This window comes from Idiotropiscis lumnitzeri, chromosome 4, assembly GCF_059441095.1.
Source record: "Idiotropiscis lumnitzeri isolate Australia: NSW breed Sydney's pygmy pipehorse chromosome 4, RoL_Ilum_1.0, whole genome shotgun sequence".
NCBI classification, from domain to species: domain Eukaryota; kingdom Metazoa; phylum Chordata; class Actinopteri; order Syngnathiformes; family Syngnathidae; genus Idiotropiscis; species Idiotropiscis lumnitzeri.
In genome coordinates, this window is record NC_142394.1 from 22297579 (window position 1) to 22316237 (window position 18659).

General features: G+C 40.3%; 1 protein-coding gene across 1 annotated transcript; it reads left to right on the forward strand.

The window, feature by feature from the left end:
- Window positions 1-4700: 4700 nt before the first annotated feature.
- On the forward strand, window positions 4701-18247 carry adgrg4a (adhesion G protein-coupled receptor G4a). The gene is made up of 26 exons (XM_088293500.1): window positions 4701-4770; window positions 4996-5622; window positions 6834-6928; window positions 7008-7069; window positions 7165-7192; window positions 7446-7483; window positions 7898-8046; window positions 9418-9503; window positions 9581-9651; window positions 9725-9752; window positions 9844-9866; window positions 9940-10082; window positions 10423-10552; window positions 11668-11774; window positions 11899-12115; window positions 12893-13058; window positions 13135-13287; window positions 14215-14361; window positions 14460-14505; window positions 14638-14741; window positions 15406-15527; window positions 15634-15902; window positions 16337-16448; window positions 16959-17242; window positions 17945-18034; window positions 18102-18247. The coding sequence occupies exons 1-26, from the start codon at window positions 4701-4703 to the stop codon at window positions 18245-18247; spliced, it is 3513 nt and encodes a 1170-aa protein (XP_088149626.1).
- The last annotated feature ends 412 nt before the right edge of the window (window positions 18248-18659 follow it).

Here is an 18659-nt window from a genome sequence, read left to right on the forward strand (position 1 = left end):
CTAAATGATTCAATTAAAACCATCCAGTGCCTATATGACGTTCTCTCATTTTCCTCATTAGGGTTGAACATAAGAGTTAAATGTGCACTATTTTCCTTCAAAAGATTTAGTGCATATGTATTGTACGGTGTACTAGAAAGTTGTTATATTTGAACTTACTGTAGTTTGGTATTTTTTTTCGTATACTTAGAAAATCACTGGCCTAGCTAAAATGAAACTGATATATATTTAACTATAAGTAAGATCTAATATCATAATATAGATATACAGTTTAATGTGAGTAAAATCAGGTTCAAACAATGGTGATGAAACGAATCCTTAATAAGCACACGTACATTCATGGCAACAAACTATCTTTGTAAAAACACCAATGTAAAAAGTTGCCAACCAAAATAAATACAATTAAGGCTAACAGATTTTTTTCCTTTTATTTTAGATTTTTTTTGGGGGGGTCGTTTTTTCTGTGATTTTATTTCCCCCCTGTTTTCCATGAAATACGTATATTGTGTCTTTATCTGTGCTTTTGAAGTCTTGTTTTTAAAAAGCTTCTGGGGGGGATTTAAAAATGTAAATAAAAAGAGTCCCCCCCACCCAAGCACCGTCCCTATTCCCTGCTAATCGCTGTGCTTTTACTTTGATTACAAACGATATTCGATTTGGCGTTGGTCGTTTGTCCCAGGAAGCAATCGTGTGAGGGCGGGACAGACATAATAATTTCTACAAGAGTCAAGCGCGCCACCTAGTGTAAATGTGTGCTTACTACATCCCAAACGGTTTTCAAACTTTTTTTTTTACAACACTGAAAGATGAAGCCTCGCTGCTGTCCTCTCATTTTTGAACTTGTACAAATATACCTACATACATACATAAAAACATACATACAGCCAATATATGTATTAAATGTATTATTTTTTCCCCATTCCCCTTTCTTAATTGTTTGAAATTTAACAAATATATCTATGTGCTTAAAATAAAATAAAATAAAACAAAATAAAATAAAATAAAATAAAATAGAAATACTGACTTGAATTGTACCTAAGTAAAATTAATGTAGAGTATTATCAAGTAAAACACAACTGAACTGTAGATGGGTGGTGATTTTTTTTTTCTTACCTGCCACTACAGCAGGAGTTTTAAACTCATTTTCGCTATGAGGCAAATCATAGTCATGGTTTGCCTCAGATGAACATTATGACTGTGAGGAGTCTGCAAAGCCAACTGCCCTTGCGTTTTTTGTTTTTTTTTTGTGATCATTAACAACAAATTAAATTTGAAATTCCGTCATGAAAAGTTGTGACAATATAACAATTGCTTAGTTAATAATGAGAAGAGGCAAAACGGTGGACGACAGGTTAGCACAATGGAATCACAGTGCAGAGGTCGTGGATTCGATTCCGGCTCCGGGCTTCCTGCGAGGAGTTTGCATGTTCTACCTGTGCTTGTGTGGGTTTTCTCCGGGTACTCCAGTTTCCTCCCACATTCCAACAACATGCATGGCAGGTTGATTGGACACTCTAAATTGCCCCTAGATATGAATGTGAGCGCGGATGATAGTTTGTCTATGTGTGCCCTGCGATTGGCTGGCAACGACTTCAGAGTGTACCCCGCCTACTGCCCGATGACAGCTGGGATAGGCTCCAGCACCCCCACAACCCTTGTGAGAACAAGCAGTACAGATAATGGATGATGGATGATAAGAAGAGACTTGGTGAAAAAAAAAATGTTTGTAATATCAAATGAAGTCAATAAAAATTGCAATGTCTATATAGATTTTCAACCAAAATCCAATTAGGAAAAAAGCTGAAGTAGTGGGCCACATAAAATACTGTGACAGGCCATATCTGGCACCCGGGCCTTGAGTTTGACACCTGTGCACTAGAGGGCGCCAACATAGTATGGGTGGTTCTCTTACCACTCAATCAGAGGTCTAGATCAATGACTTTATTCACGGGAGGGGAATAATTGATACAACATCAAGGTATTAAATATGTGGACAGAATTTCATAGAGCGATACCCATTGAACTAATTCTGCAATTCACAACGATTACAGAAGTCCTCCTCTGACTTGTTAAAAGTACAAAGTGAAGGGATAAAAGAGGTATAAACCTTACCCGGATTGAAGAATCTGCAGACGTTAAGAATATGAGAAATGCTCCCAGTCCGACAAAGAACTCCTGCGAATGAGAGAACGTCACATTATCTCCTTGCGCTTAAGTTTTCTCTCCCTCACCATGAACACTAACGCCTCTGTTCTGGTCCATCTCACATGCTTTCACCACAGGGGCCTTTCATCTGTTTGACACGGTAAACAGGAAATTAAGTCCCATGTGGGGTTTTAGTTTAATGGTCTCGGGTTTTGTCGAAGCTTCGGACTCCAAAGCAATAGGTGTCCTTTTTATGGTGTGGCTCAGCTGTGACACAACTCGACAAAAATGGGTCCGAAAAAGCACTCGTCGTTATGAACGTCTATTGGTATCTTGGCAACCATCATCCGGGCTGGGCCAGGGTGCAGCAGAACCACCCAGAGCTTCATCAACGACTTCCTGAGGCCCGGAGTAATTATGGCATCAGGGTGTGGACGTTATAGTGTGAAGTCGAACACGTGAAGACCACTGTGAGGGAACTTCAGATGGAATTTCCGATGGTTCACACGGTTCAACTGCATCTTTGTTACATACTGGAGTCTGGGAACATTCCCTCAGGCTATGGGCTGAAGTCCTGATCTGCGTTGAGTGAGCAACAAACACACACAAGTAAAGAGAAATTGAATAAGCGAGTGAGCCAATCAAGAGCCATGAAAATGTCATGTCAGTTGAGATGAAATCACTCAAGGCGAACACAAGAGAGCATAACTGATAGAAAATTCCCGTCAGAGCACAACAACTCCATTCTATGTATAAATGTCCCAGTTCAAGCACACACACAAAAAGAAATGCTACTCAGAATCAAAATAGTTTTCTTATCATTGTATCACACGGTGCAACGAAATGAAACAGACACGACCTAGAGACGGAAAAACAATCACCAACAAGTGGGATTCAGAACGGGACTCTGTCGGGTCACTTTTTACAGCGCCCTTTTATCGCAGATGAAAAGAAAAACATAAGGAGGGGGGGGGACGATCCCAGACTGCCTGTAGGGGGAGCAGTGTATTTATAAAAAAAAAAACCTCAGTAAACAGGCATACATTAACACACGACAAACAGCCAATCATATGTGGAGGAGGAGAGGGAAAGTGTAGCGGGCGACATTAGAGTCCCAGAGGGCAGGCTTGGCATCCCACAGGGCACCATCACATCCCATTCAACAGGTGCGCCATAATAAGAGGGTTGGAACGAAGCCAACAAAGAGGTTGTGTGATCAGAAGAGTGTGTATGCATAACTTTCTGTCCTTCAACTTAACAGAACTTTGCTGTTCAATGTAACAGGGGTCCTGTCTTACGTGGTAGACCCGGGCCTCGATTAAACGTGTGTTTAGGGCCTGTTCTAGTGCTGCCATTATTAGCGCCTCCATGCTGTCTTTCAGTTCAGCTTTTTTCACGAGTATGTTTTCTCGATATCAGACACTTTGTCAGTTTGTCAGTGGTACATTCCATGTAGGGAGTTGACTTTCCGTGACAGCCCATCTGGCTCCTTCTCAGACACATAAATAACACATTTTTTAAAAATAAAATAGTGCAATTTATTTGTAAATGTCCAGAGGGCATGGCTCTCATGAATATCAATGAATTTAGGTATTTCAGTGTAAATACTTAAGTTTTTTTTTTTTCCAACACCTCAAACTGAAAAGAAGCCTAAAATTAGTGGCGCCCAGGTTTCAGAGCAAACATGGTGAAGCAGCATTTAACTGTCATGGTGCACACAAATGGGGTAAATTGCCATCGGAAATTAAATCCGATCCAAATGTAAATGCTTTTAAATCCAGATTAAAATTCCTTTGATTCAGGTCTCTTAAACATTTTTATTATTTTATTTTATTATCATTTTATCAATTTCACTTTATCAACGGTCTTTTTGTAACTTCAGAAAGGCTACTTCAATATGCTTTTACTAATTCCAATAAGGATGGAAACAGTCAGTTGTGTGATAGAGTGATATCGATTCTCGAGGGTGTATTGATTTTGTTTTATGTAACTGTTCGACTTTCTTACATTCAAAATTCAAAGCGCCATCACGAAAAAAAGACAAGCGTACTGGCTTGAACCACCGAAGATGACACAGAAGGAACAATTAGATTTGTTTGACAAGTCATTGTTTGGCAATAACTGTGATGCAGTCCAATATTACAGTGGCTGTTTGCAAAGAATTTTATGACGTCCAGAGTGAACAAGTCCACGAGGTTTACTGCTATCCGGCTTGCTGGTTATGCTTATTGACAGCGTTTAATGAATAACTCCAGGAGCGAAATAATAGAAGGTGCGGGCGTGACTTCTTATGCACAGGTCACACCAACACACTCATGGCTCCTTAAAGCGAACATCTACGTGTTTAAACAGTTTTCCACGTTTGTTTATTAAATTTGACGACTCAGACAAGGCCGTCATGGTAAGTGTTAATAATAATTTATTATCGAAGACTGAAGACAAATTCTGTATTTATCGCATTTTTTGTGTTGCAGCAGATGTTCACTTGACCGGCTTGGTTACTCAAGATTTAGCTCCTTTTTTTCAATTTTTTTTTTTTTTTTTTTTTTGCTGCAATGAACTCCGTGACAAGTTTATCTTTCCGGACTGCTTGTTTGGTCCTCTCAGTGTGTCTTCTGGCTTCACGTAAGATCTGGAGATTCAACTTTATATCGTGATTCTCTATAAGATTGGGAAGGTGAAATGTTCTTCTAAAAATTACTGGATTCATTTGGGTCTAAAATACAGAGTGACATCATTTTTGTTACATAATTAAAATGCACGGCAGCATTTTTCAAGTGCAGCATTTTACTTTTATGACCGGTCAATTCGCAAGTAAATCACGTCTGAATGTGTCTGTGCTTGTGTCAGCCTCGAGCAGCAGCAGCCTGTGGGGCGAAAAGGTCGACTTCAGTCTTCGTCCATGCGAGTGGCTGCTGCACCCGGACACTGTGGTGCCCCCCCTCCAGAACTTGAGCGTATGCATGCGACTGCAACGCGCGTATGACACAGAATGGACTGCTTTTGTTTACAAAGCTCCAGGAAGTCGACATGTGGAGCTGGGCCTGGGGGGCACGGGGACACAGTTGGTGGTCTGGCTCTTCGGACAAGAATGGCGTCTAGATTTTAAATTGAAGGTACTCCAGTGGTATTCAGTCTGCCTCACCTGGTCTGGTGGGCCCAGTAGGCTGCGCCTCTTTCTGAACGAAACCATCCTCGGGGAAGTGTTTTTCGCAAACGTCACCACGCAGCAGCATTTGGTCCCGAACGGGACCCTGACTCTGGGGGCGTCGCACTATGTGGATGCCAATGGAGCCGTCAGAGTGGAGCAAGGGAACAATCTCTTGGGATCCATCGGTCAGTTCAGGATATGGGCCAGTGAATGGAGCGAGGAGGAGCTGTGGAGGCGGACGTGTGCAGATGGAGATGTTGTGAGCTGGGACCTGCGCCAGTGGAAACACAACTGCCCGCCCGAGAAAGATGGCAACCTACGCTGTGGTAAGAAAGATGGTATTGCTTACGTATGGATCAGTAGTTGCCATCCTGGGACACACATCTTATTGCTGCTAAGTCGCAAGCCATTTCATAGAAGTTAGGCTAAAGCATTTTTAAGTTTTAAAACACCTCGGAAAGTACAATATGTAACATTTTTAAACACAGTTTCAACTGACATCAAAAGTTATTGCTAACGCTGGCATCCACTTTCCGGTCCCGCCTTCCTGTGTGGAGTTTGCATGTTCTCCCCGTGCCTGCGTGGGTTTTCTCCGGGTACTCCGGTTTGCTCCCACATTCCAAAAACATGCATGTTCGGTGAATTGAACACTCCAAATTGTCCTTCGGTATTATTTTGAGTGAGAGTGGCTGTTCTTCTGTGTGACCTGTGATTGGCTGGCAACCAGTCCAGGGTGTACAACACCGACTGGCTGAAGACAGCTGCGATAGCCTCCATTACTCCCGCACCCCTTGTGAGGATAATAGTGTATAAATATATATATATATATATATATATATATATATATATAGATATATTAGTGCTGTCAAGCGATTTTAAATTTGTAAAACTAAGTAATCACAAAAAATTCCATAATTAATTGTGATTAGTCGCATTTTCTTTTGACTACTATTTTTTGTGAAGCTTTTAACAGGTATTTAATAGAATAATTTATTGTAATAAATGTAAAATCACCAAATATGAAGTGTATTTTAAATCAAAGACTGTTCTAACAGCTTTCTTTGATCCTTGAATATAATCTAAATGGAGTCATCTTGACAGGAATATTTCTCTCCAAACTTATATATGCAGTACATTTAGTTGTAAGCACCACACTCCAGCAGTGTTGGTTTGCAAGGCCCAGTGGTAACTAAAGAAAGGTGTTTTGTTCTGAGATGATGTGCTAAATATGTGGAGCTAATAGTGTTTGAATTTTGCTTTGCAAGATATGTAAATTCATTTTTAAAGTTAAATTAAAAAAGAAAAACAGAGTTAACTGTGTTAAAATATTTAATCGCGGGAATTAAAAAAAAAAAAAAATATATATATATATATATATTAGGGCTGTCAAAATTAAAGCATTAACTCAAGATTTATATATATATATATATATATATATATATATATATATATATATATAAAGAGAGAGAGAGAGAGAGAGAGAGAGAAATATGTATATACACGGGACAATAGTTACTATTTTTTTTTTGTTTTATAGCATGGTCATTTTTCAAAGTCGAAATGGTGACGTCCCTCACTCAAACAAAGCCAGGAAATTGTCCCGCATCACTGACGAACATCATCAGACAATGGGTATGAAGAAAATTGCGGCATGTGGAAAGGTTTTGTCAGATTTGCTATGGATAAATATATATTTGCCATCTCTTATCAGTTCAAGAATATTTTCCCTCAAGGCACTTCCGTTCGCGACATATCTGTGGACTCACAAGACAAGTAAGTTATTCGTGAGATTGAACGGTTTTTTTGGAGTTAATGAAGAGGAGTGACGTGATCCGGAATTGAATTGTGTCATCTCTGTTTTCATACAGCCACACATGCTCTGTGAAACTATCTCAGGTATGTATGTCGTAATAACATAAGCAGTAATCGGCTACTATATTAAAGATAATATTGGTTTGCTTTGAACTATGCCCAACTTCATATAGTGGTTGTGGCAGAGATGAAAAAAGGAAATAAATAGACACTAAAGGGCACGTTGTAATTGACACGCAATATTAAGGAACAGTATAATTTGGAGTACAGAAAATGCAATGGAGCGAATTATTATTATTATTATTATTAAATCTCTGTTAACGTGATTTTTTTCCAGGAGTCAAGAGCTGTGTCAGCCAACGCTTGTAACAAATGGTGAGTCAAGTCAAGTCAAGTCAATTTTATTTGTATAGCCCTTAATCACAGACAGTCTCAAAGGGCTTTGCTCAATTCAAGTTTCCAAAACAAAAATTAAAAAAACTGTGCTGCCTTGAGATATGAGTTTAACTCATTCCGCGACTTGTAATTCAAAACACTTGAATCTCAATTCATCAAATACCTTTCGCTGAGATGTGTCAGCTTCTCTCAGCTCATCAGTGCGGCATTACTATCGTCATTCTTCTCAGAGGATAAAGAATACATGACTGTGAGTACTCTTGTGTTGCTCTCGTATTTCAAGGCACCACTGCCATTTCAATGGAAATTTTATAGGTCAGCACAGTGACTTTGTGTGTTGTTTTTATGAGTTGCAAGTCTTTCGTTGACATGCAGAGCTTTTTTTGCGTCAAGTTTTAGCTCGGAAGTCAACATCGTGGTGGATCCCGCTGCTAATGTCGAAGAGGTTCAGGCCAACGTTTCCAAACAACTGAGTTGGCTCTTCTCTAACGGTGTTCTCATACTGGGGGCGGAACCCAACAGCATTCGCGTGCTGTCTGTGGGTGAGTCAAATATTGACTCACCTTCATGATTATTGGCCTCAAGTACATCATTGTGTGTACATTGTCATGTAAGAATTCAGTCCCTTCATTTTTTTTTTTAATATATTTAGAGTCTTCATCACCTGTCATGACACAACCGCCACCGCCTGTGACCTCGTCTGGTAAGCAGGCAGAACAATCATGCATATATGAACAATTTCAGTTTAAAAGTATTGCTTTCGACAATAAAAATATTGCTTTCGTGCAATTTTGTGACATCTTGGTACTAAGGTACAGTCTGAAGAGCTTCAGTTCGACAAAAACAGAGCTTTACTCCCACCTTCTGGAATCTTTTTACCAAATCTTGCAGCATTCTGATTTGGTGTCAAGGAACTATATTAAAGTTAAATAGAGTTTCATTTAGACAAAAGTAGTGCTGCCGTATTGTGGCATCTTGATGCCAAGGCACTTTGTCAGAGTGATGAAAATTTTTATTTTGACTAAATACCGCGGCTAAATTTAGCTCCTACCCAACATTCAATAATCTGAGAACAGTCAAAATGTATCACTCAAACATACTTCCTTGACACCAATTACTGCTTTCCTATTAGCCAATGCTTTGCTGAAATAATGATGAGCTCTCGATTTACTCTCTCGTGAATTGATAAAAGACACACACCGATTTTTAATTGATAATTTTTAGACCAATTGAAGTAAAATTGGATACATCGCATAGCACAGCAGGTGGGAATAATTGCTCCTTGGTAATGGAGTTCCACATTGTTGCCACTGAGTCTACGAGTTGATTTGTTCATCCATTCGATTTGCCAGGTACAACCCAAAGGGTTACCGAAGTTGCTAACATGTCAACAACAAGAAAACCGCTGAGCGCCAACGCGACTGCAGGTGAGTTCACAAAGCAAAGGAATGGATAGATGTGAATGTGTCTCAACAATGACTTTCATTTCAAAGTCGTTTGATTGATGTGTTATTCAACTAAGATGTTAATGATTTCACAAAATAATGATCATCTATGATTCAAATAGGGAGCTAAATATCGATATGCAACATTTCTAAAAGTCTACAAGTGTATGCATATCGTCACTGTCCTGTGAAAGACACGTATGTCCAATTTTGTCATTTTCATGCTAATGGGATGTTTTTAACGCAAAAAAAACGCATTCACTTAAAAAAAAATTAAATAAATTAAAAAAATGGTCTTTCTCACAGGACAGCGACGATATTCCAATGATTAGTACGATAACATTCCTAGGAAATCACAATGTTTTGAGAACAGGAGACCCACGGGCACCAACTTGACCCCCGATGTAGTAAAAGTTGCACTACAATTGAAAATAAATAATTAAAAAAATGAAAATGACAGCATTGCAGTTGTTGCAGATGTGTTTCTGAGGGCCAAACTCCAATTGTATTTCATCGGGAACGCGACGAAACCCGAGGAAATGATTGAACAGTGGGTAAGACCAACACAAACACATCAACTTGATTGCATTTATCTGCAATTTGAACTCATGGAATTCTTTTGTGTTCAAAGTTAAAAGAAAAGCTGCAAGCGAACGGCACCACACTCGTGTTGAACGTGGCCACGGTGGAGGGGAGCTGGTGGTGCGTCTTAAAGACTCAGCCTTAAGCTTACTTTCATTAAAAAGTCCTTTCTCAAGCCATTGTGTATTCACAGGAACGCGGAGCGATCCAATGTATGGACGGTGAGTATTTCAACGAAAGGATATACGGTCATGTTGAATTCACAAATATTTGCCTTTGATTAACACGAGCCTCTGCTTTCCTTTCTTGTAGCGTTTCCACCAGCAATTTAAAGAGTAGGTGACTTCTCCGCTAGCGTGGTCTGTTTACCGCTTATATAAAACGGTGTGTTGTGCGTTTCATCAACAGGTACACAAGTGACTTCCATGTTCAGACTTACAGCAAAATACACATTGAGGAAGTTATATATTTCATAAACACCAGCTTGATGGACAAGTATGAAAACAACTCCAATGTGATACAAACGACAGCTCTGGAGCTCATACAAATATGTAGGTATACATTAAGTGCACACTTTTAAAAAAAAACAAAAACGGTTCCTTGCCACCGAACCATCAATAACACTTTCATGACATCACCTCTTTTGGACTTTTTCATGCAATTATCATATTTCGCACCATCTTAGAGCCATATTAGCAGCGTGTTAACTATTTGCCGAGAAAAAGACAAACCTAAAGCAATTTCTCTTTGATGTTCAGGGAAGTGAGTTCATGCGGACATTTTGTGCTGCCACCCATGTTGGCAACTAGCGATGTTTTGTTTGACTTTCTTGTTCCTCGTTAGTTATTGTGTAAACGCGATAGTCATGTGTTTTTATTTTCTATCTTTCAGTTCCTCCAAATTGTTCCGAGGAATTGACGTCGACAATCTATGGTGACTACCTTTGGCCTGAAGCCTTTCCTCAAGATTATCAAACCATGCGATGCGAAAAGCCAAGCTCGCAGCGAGCCTACAGGCTTTGGTAAGATCAAGTGCGACTTCATGTCCGTTTTGAGCATTTTATTTATTCTCATACCAATTATCGTCATTACGGTTGCGGGTGAGCTGGAGTCTATCCCGGCTGAATTCAGACGAGGGGGTTAGGTACACTCTCAAGTCAAAAAAAAGCCGCGTGTTCTCCCGTCCATGTGAGTTTTTGGTTTACGCACGTTCTCTTCAGTTAATATTAAAAATCATAAAAATAGCATGACGTAGAAAATGGAGCAATATGCGGTACAGCGTCAACGTGGGACTTTTGTCATCTCAGCCAACATTTACCGCGGACGGCCAGAATTCTTTTCATATGGCTCTATTTACTTCATACATATCCTGTTAAACTCGAGCAGAACAATCTGTTTCCATGGAGACGGCCCGGCTCCTTGCCGTCCTTCCGCTCGGCACACACGCCTCAATAGAGATATCCTTCAAGTAGGTCATGTAACGATGCGGTCTTACGTCTTAGTGATATAAGCATGACTTTAACGTCACTAAATCAGGACGACGAGGATTGGGATCCAACTCAAAAACGGAGTGACGTGAAAGGTTTTCAAGAGAAAATGAATTTCGATGAACAAAAAAGGAGAAAACGTGGGCATCCTCCCACATCCTAAACGTTTCTTAGTTCATTAGAGATGCAAAATTGTCTGTGGTTGCGAATGTGAGTTTGAATGGGCTTTTGTCTATCGTGTATGTGTCGTGCGATTGGCCAGTGACCAGTCCAGGGATGTTTCCGGCCTATTTATGAAATTTTGGTTTGGGCTCCCTTTGAGTCATCAAGCAAAACATAAAAACTAGGCTGCTACTCATCAATTTCCGTGTCGAAAGTACACGTCTGTGCCGTATTAATTCAACAAAGAGAGTCAATTATTCAGTCCCTCAATGTTCATGTTAAAACTCTGCTTGAGTATCGATTTTTGAATCCAAGCAATAATTGACCTCACTCACGTCATCTCTTCTGTTCAATTGATATTTCACACAGAAAAGGCTAAAACCATTTGGCCAGGTTTCCTCATCACTTTGTTTGACGCCATCAAATTCTGCTTCGGCTTATGCCAACGACGTCTCATTTTAATTTGCCTGCCATCTGATCGTATTTAGTGAATTACACCTTGAAAACGACACAACCAGCTGGGCCCATCCGGACATGACAAATTGCAGTCCACTCGGTTCCATTTCGGACCTTGAAAACATCACCGTCACCACTGGTAAGAGGCGCAATCACATATCCGATCCAAATTCCATCGGACTCATTCTCATTTGAGTCTTTGCAAATCGAACGCAATGAAGGGAAAGTGTGAATTTCACCTTTGTGCGCTGTTGTCTCTTCAGATAATGCTGCTGAAGTGGTGGACATCATCCAGGACCTTGTAAACGCCACGCTGGGGAACGCCGCACAGATTCCTCCCTCCGAGCTCAATACGGTGGTGGAGAAACTCAACCAGGTGGTGAACGTCACCACCGTCACGCCGGCACTCGGCGACAACATCGTTCATGTTTTCTCCGACATCTTGATTTCCGACACGGACATGACCCCGGTGGCTGGCAGGTATGGAAAATAGAAGCTCGCGAAGGCTGCAAACAATCCGAATCATCAAACTTTGACGGACATTAGATGCCGGTCATTATTTTTTTAGGTGACCCTTAGACGGGTTGTGTCCGAGAACCGCAGTGGTGCGATGACAATGAAGCGAATCTGATTCTATTTCTTTGGTGACAAGGAATCATGTTAAAGTGAGGCCAGGCACTTCATTTGATCAAGACATACGCTTGTCTAATTTAAAAAAAGTCATTTTAAAGTCCCTTGGTGAATTTCCATCGATTTTGTTTTTGTTCTTTTTTGGCACAATACATCACTGGTATAGATAGTTAAATGTGAAAACTTTATTTGTAGTAAATCATGGATCACAAAATGTCTTATGGTATCACTAGGATACTTTCTTACGATTAGGGCTTATTTCAGCAAATTCCCTGGAATTTGTCTAAAATGGCTGCTTAAAAAACTAAGTTGACAACTTTATTGTTCAATTTTAGTCCTGGAACTTTTTCCAAGGGCGCTGTCATGATGAGACACGTCAACTCAATTTTGTGTCCATTACTAAAATTGGTATTGGGGGCTAATTTATTTATTTTTATTTCCAGGGGGCGCTACTGAGTAAGCTAAGGGGGCTCATGACTTAAGTTTTCAGAAATGATACCCTCCCAAGAGGTGTTCATTCGCTGGGAGAAAAATGAAGTTTTGTGTTTTTATGACATTGAACTGACATTTTTTTTTCACCATGAGCTCTACTTGTTGTTTTATTCATCCCTCCCTTTGCAAAACTAGCATCCTGAATCTGACTGATAAAATGGGCAACACTATGGATTTTCCAAATGATTTGCTAAGTTTGACCGCCCCTTCACTGGCTCTATCCATGATCGACGTGGATCCCGAGGGATTCAACGGCCTCACGTTCACAGCAGTGTCCATTTCTTCGTTCCAGGAGCCAAATGTAACTCACAGCCGACTAAAAACTTCATTTTCTCTCATACATTTCGAATTCTAATGAGGAATAATTTGCATTTTAGGTACTTGTCAACCAGAGTTTTGAGGGCAAACCAATCCCAGAAGCAAATGCGACCATATCCCTGCCCTCTACTCTCCACAATTTTCTACCACCGGGACAGAGGAATAAAACTCGTGTCCAGTTTCAGTTCTATGGAACACAAGACCTCTTCCTGGTATGTTCGCGTGATTTATTATTTTTTTTTGTCCAAGTTGATTCTATTCTGCGTTTTTTTTACAGCATTCTAAGAATTGACCATGTTGACTCCATATTGCTAACTAAGTAAGCTAGCAGCTAGCTTTGGCACAATTTGTGTTGTATCTACTACACAACTATCTTTCTGGACAATGATCATTAGCTTACAAGATATATGATAGAACTTTGTCCTCTTATCTCTCTCGTACTACATACAAATGAACTTACTAAGACATTAATTAAACACTTTATGGCACTGTCTCTTTATACAAGGCAAAGGGTGTCAAACTTGTTTTCGTTGTGGGCTAAATTGCTCTTATGGTTGACCTCAGGGCGGAGGTTGTAACAGTGAAACTAAATGCTATGATAAAAAAATCCCCGTTCAGTACGTACCTTGGTTTTTTATTTTGTTTTGAAAAAAAAAGAAACACGTAAAATCCGTATTACTTTGTGCTATATTGTTAGCCAAGACGTCTGCTAAATTTTAGATTTTTAATTTTTTTAATTTTATTTTTCGGGTAAAGAGAAGACTTCGTCAGAGCTATCACCAGTGACGAAGAGTGAAGCATCTGCCGAACGCTTCAGCCAGGGAATGGAACTTCTCTTTACCAGATTATTATTTATTTTTTTTTACTGAACACAAGTAATCCTAAACTAATCATAGAATAAGATAATTATGATGCAATTGATCTGTGACATCCGCTAGCCAGAAGCTGTATGCTTACGGAGGAGACGTGAAGCTGGAGTGTGGGACAGAATTATTTTTTTTTGCCATATTACAAATTTGCCCGAACATTCTGTCTGTTTTCATGATTAGTCTTGGAAAAATTGAGCAGGCACAGTGAAATGAAGCAGTTATGTCGGAACCTGCGGTTTATTGTAATCACCCTTTTGGTATCGCCGACAGGACCCCCAAACAACCAACGCAACAACGGACAGCAACTTGATGTTGAATTCTTACATTGTGTCCGCAAGCATCAACGGCAGCCACGTTAGCAACCTGAATGACAGCGAGAGGGTAGTCATCACGCTACGTCATCGCAAAGCCAAACAAGTGAGACCGTAGGCATGCAGTATTCACCACACACAAGGATGAGCACAAAATGTCTTAGAGGAGAACTTACATGACTTTGTTTTTTTTCTTTTTTTTAGAATGACGACAAGATCCTGTGTGTGTTTTGGGATTTCCAAGCCAATAGTGAGTAACTCGAAGGTCTACTGTGAGATGAACGGAGCTTCCTGGTAGAACAATGCAATAAAAGTGCAGGAATTTGCCTGGCAGCTGATAAGCCACTTAAATAATGCGTGTGCGCGTTTGTACGTGTGTCAGGTGGGCTGGGTGGATGGAGCAGCCTCGGTTGTGAAACTTGGACTCTTTCGCCTGATCAGACCAGCTGTCTGTGTGAGCACCTCACACATTTCGCCGTGCTGCTGGTGAGTCGCACTGGATAGTGTTGTTCCGATACCACTTTATGGGTCACGATACCAATACCGAAGTATCGGCCGATACCGATACTTTACCGATACTTTTGAAAAATCAAATCTTCAATATGACCAACCTAACACCGTCACAGCATAAATGCTCTGATCACTTTATATCACTTATGGTTTTCTTTTTCATCTTCGCTGGGTCATAAGATTACATCTGATTGAAATTTGAAGCAGATTTATGTTTAATTGTGAATATGAAAATGCATTTTTTTAACCCCCCGAATATTTTACATTCCGGACGAATGAACATAGACGTCAGAATTTGAAGCATGATACCAAATGTCGATAGCCGGTATCGGGACCATACTGGAAGGTACTCACCGATCCGATACCAGTGTTTTAAGGCAGTATCAGTACCGATACCGATACTGGTATCGGTATGGGAACAACACTCATACTGGATGTGTAATTTTTATGTAGGAAGGAATTGCTAGGGAAATAAACTTCGATTGTCACACAGAGGGAGTTCAAACCAGTCAAACTTATATCGCATTTTTTTTCCCTTTCATGATTTGGTACTACCACATCATCAGGAATCTCACTGGTCTCCAAGAAATGTATTTATGCCGAAACATTATTTAATCAAACATTTTTGTTTTGAATTCAGGATGTTTCCAGAACTCCCATCAGTGAGGCTGACAGTTACATTTTAAGCGTGATCTCATACATTGGTTGCGGAATATCTGCCGTCTTCTTGGGGATCACTCTCCTCACTTACCTCGCTTTTGAGTGAGTCATCACACGGCAGAAATGAAATTGGGTCATTTGTGCGAATAAGTCGCATAATGCGTACAATAGTATAATAAAACACTTTATGCCATTCACCTGATTCCAGAAAGCTTCGCCGTGACTACCCGTCGAAAATTCTCATCAACCTGTCGGCCGCTTTGCTGGGACTGAACTTGCTTTTCCTGCTGGACTCGTGGCTCTCGTCCTTTAGCGATTACAGCTTGTGCATCATCACCGCCGCCATGTTGCATTACTTCCTGCTGGCTTCCTTCACCTGGATGGCCCTGGAGGCCGTCCACATGTACTTCGCCCTGGTCAAGGTCTTCAACACTTACGTGCGCGCGTACATCCTCAAGTTCTGCGCTGTTGGGTGGGGTAAGGAAAAGATGACATAGTCTGAGAAATGTCATTAAAAGATGAGAAATATCAGACTACAAACATGCGGACGATTTACCGATCATTTCTTGAAGATGTATTCACAATATTTGAAATATTTGGCCTATAGAATCATTGGCTGTTAAGTTTTTTAAGTCGAGGGAAAAAAAACAAATCGTCGGCCGCAGAGCTTGATCGGCAGTCATTTTTCAATATTTTTTTTCAAGAAAAAAAAATGGAATCAATCAACCAAATTTGATTTTTTTTTGCATTTTCATCAATTAAAATGCAAGTCAAAGTGTTGAAAACACTTGGGTATTTTTTATTAGCTCTTTTTCCTTCAGCTCATTTGATCAAATCTGGTAGTGTTTTTTGTTAAAATATCAACAATGTACGTTCTAAAAATTGTGTTTGTTCTTGTTTTGTGCTTACAGGCGTTCCTCTGGTCATTGTCTGCTTGGTGCTGGCCATTGACATAAACGCCTACGGGAACACTAATAGTCAAATCACAGTGGCTGCAGCGCAGAGTAAACCTACCGACCAATTGTAAATACTCCCAACTACAACACTTAAGTTTGCGTCAGATATTAGATTACAATTTCTGTGGAACACACTGTAAACAATGAGAGTTCAAATTGCAAAATACTTTCATGTCTAAGAGCAGGCACGTGCACGCCAAGTGGTGCTCGGGCACCTGCCCTTTTGCAGTGGATGAAAAAATCCTTTAGGCTGCAGACACGTTTTTTTCAGCAAAATTGTTTCATGTCCAACAGCAGGCACGTGCACGCCAAGTGGTGCTCAAGCACCATCCCTTTTGACCTGGATGTAACGTGCCCTTTTCGCTTGTTATCTTCTTATTTCAGATATTTAGCCCCCAGAAAAATAAAATTACCATCAGTTCCACCCATATGGTTTTGATATTTGAGGGTTATTTTTTTAAATATTTTTTTGGGCACAATTCAGCATTTTGTGCACTCATTATCCCAATATTTGATATTGTGCGCATAATTAATTGATCTAACCCCATGTCATGTCTGGCTGTGCCTTTGTACCTAGCTGCTGGCTGCAGGACGACATCTTCTTCTACGTGACGGTGGTGACGTTCATCCTGTTGGTGCTGTTGTGCAACGCATCCGTGTTCGTGGTGGTTCTGATTCAGATCCGGCGGATGGCCGCCAACAAAAAGGCGTCGACCAGTCGTCGCAGCCCAGTGCAGGACTTGAGGGCGGTGGCCAGCCTCACCGTTCTGCTTGGCCTCACTTGGATCATGGGCTTCTTCTCGTTTGGACCGGGCAAAGTGGCCATGATGTACCTGTTCACCATCTTCAACGTGCTGCAAGGTGAAGATAAAAACCAACAGATAGATTTTAAAGACAGAAAGCTGGTGCCGAGACGTAAACTTTTTGTGTTTCCAAGCTACGAAAGGCTTAAACTGATTGTCTAACATTTTCTGCTACAAAATTGACTTGATTGGCCATCAGGTAATCTCCAATGGGAATGGAATTTTATAAACAGTTAGCAGTGGTGGTTTGCGCCAAACGCTTCAGAATTGAAGATCAGAAAAAGAAAATGGCCTGACACAAGACAGATAAACGTTTTTCGGGGTTTTCAAAATCTGGTGTTTGGTGCAATTAAATAGTAATCATTTTTGTGATTTTTATGTTCAGCGTGATCGAATGTTACTAATCAAGCAACTTGTATTTATTATTTCCTTTTCAAATCAATTCATCAGTAAAGTAACTTTTAAAGTCAAGTAATGAGTAAACTTTTTCAAGTTAACTGTGGCAATACTTTTGGGGACCCCCAACTTATTAAGACGTCAGGGCCATTAGAGAACCACTGCAGTAGGAATAAAAATAACCTAAATTGTGCACCTTCCACAATGAATTTAAATGAAAATCGCACCTTTTGTTGTGGAAAAAGCATCCGTGTGAGGACAGCTGCGTTTTTCACAAGTGTGATTTAAGGTGACAGATGAAAATTGTCTGAGTGGCGCTGCTTCATTTCAAAAGTGGGAATGTTTTTTTTTCTCTCTATTGCAGGGTTCTTCGTTTTTGTCTTCCACTGTCTGATGAAAGAAAACGTGCGGAAACAATGGAGAATTCATTTGCGTTGTGGTGCTGACCCTCCAGGTAGTCTACTTTTTTCCTCCATGAAATGAGTTCCGCGCCGGGTGTGTAATTGAGGCCCGCTTTGCAGGTTTTGTGTTTACAGACTTGAGCGCGACAGCGGGGGTTTACCGCTGGAAGGAGAATCTAATTAACTCTGGCTCCTCCGTCAAAACCTCCTCGCTCAAGAACACTTCAGAGTCCAACACTGGCGCAACAAACCACAAGGGGGCGTAAGCAGGCTTCACCCGTGCTTCGACTTGATGCCTTAAACTTGCTTTGCCGGGGAATTTATCGTTGGAAAAAGGATATATGTACGACAAACATAGTTTTTTTTTTTTGTTCAACTGCAATGGTGCCTTGAGATACAAGTTGATTTCATCCCGTGAACACACTTGTAACTTAAAACACTCATATGCTTGAAGGGTTACAACACCGCAACTATCCATGCTAATATTTAGCCCGTCAATGTTGTTGTCAATTAGGTGTTAGCATTAGCATTAAGCTAGCGGACTTTAAGATAGCGGACTTTAAGCAATGTGGTTGTTTTAGGTATACGTGTGTTACTTCGTTCGAGTAAACTTGTGAGTTGCGATAAACGGCTTGAATCGTCTTTTTTTTTTTTTTTTTTTTTTGCACAAACTGTTCA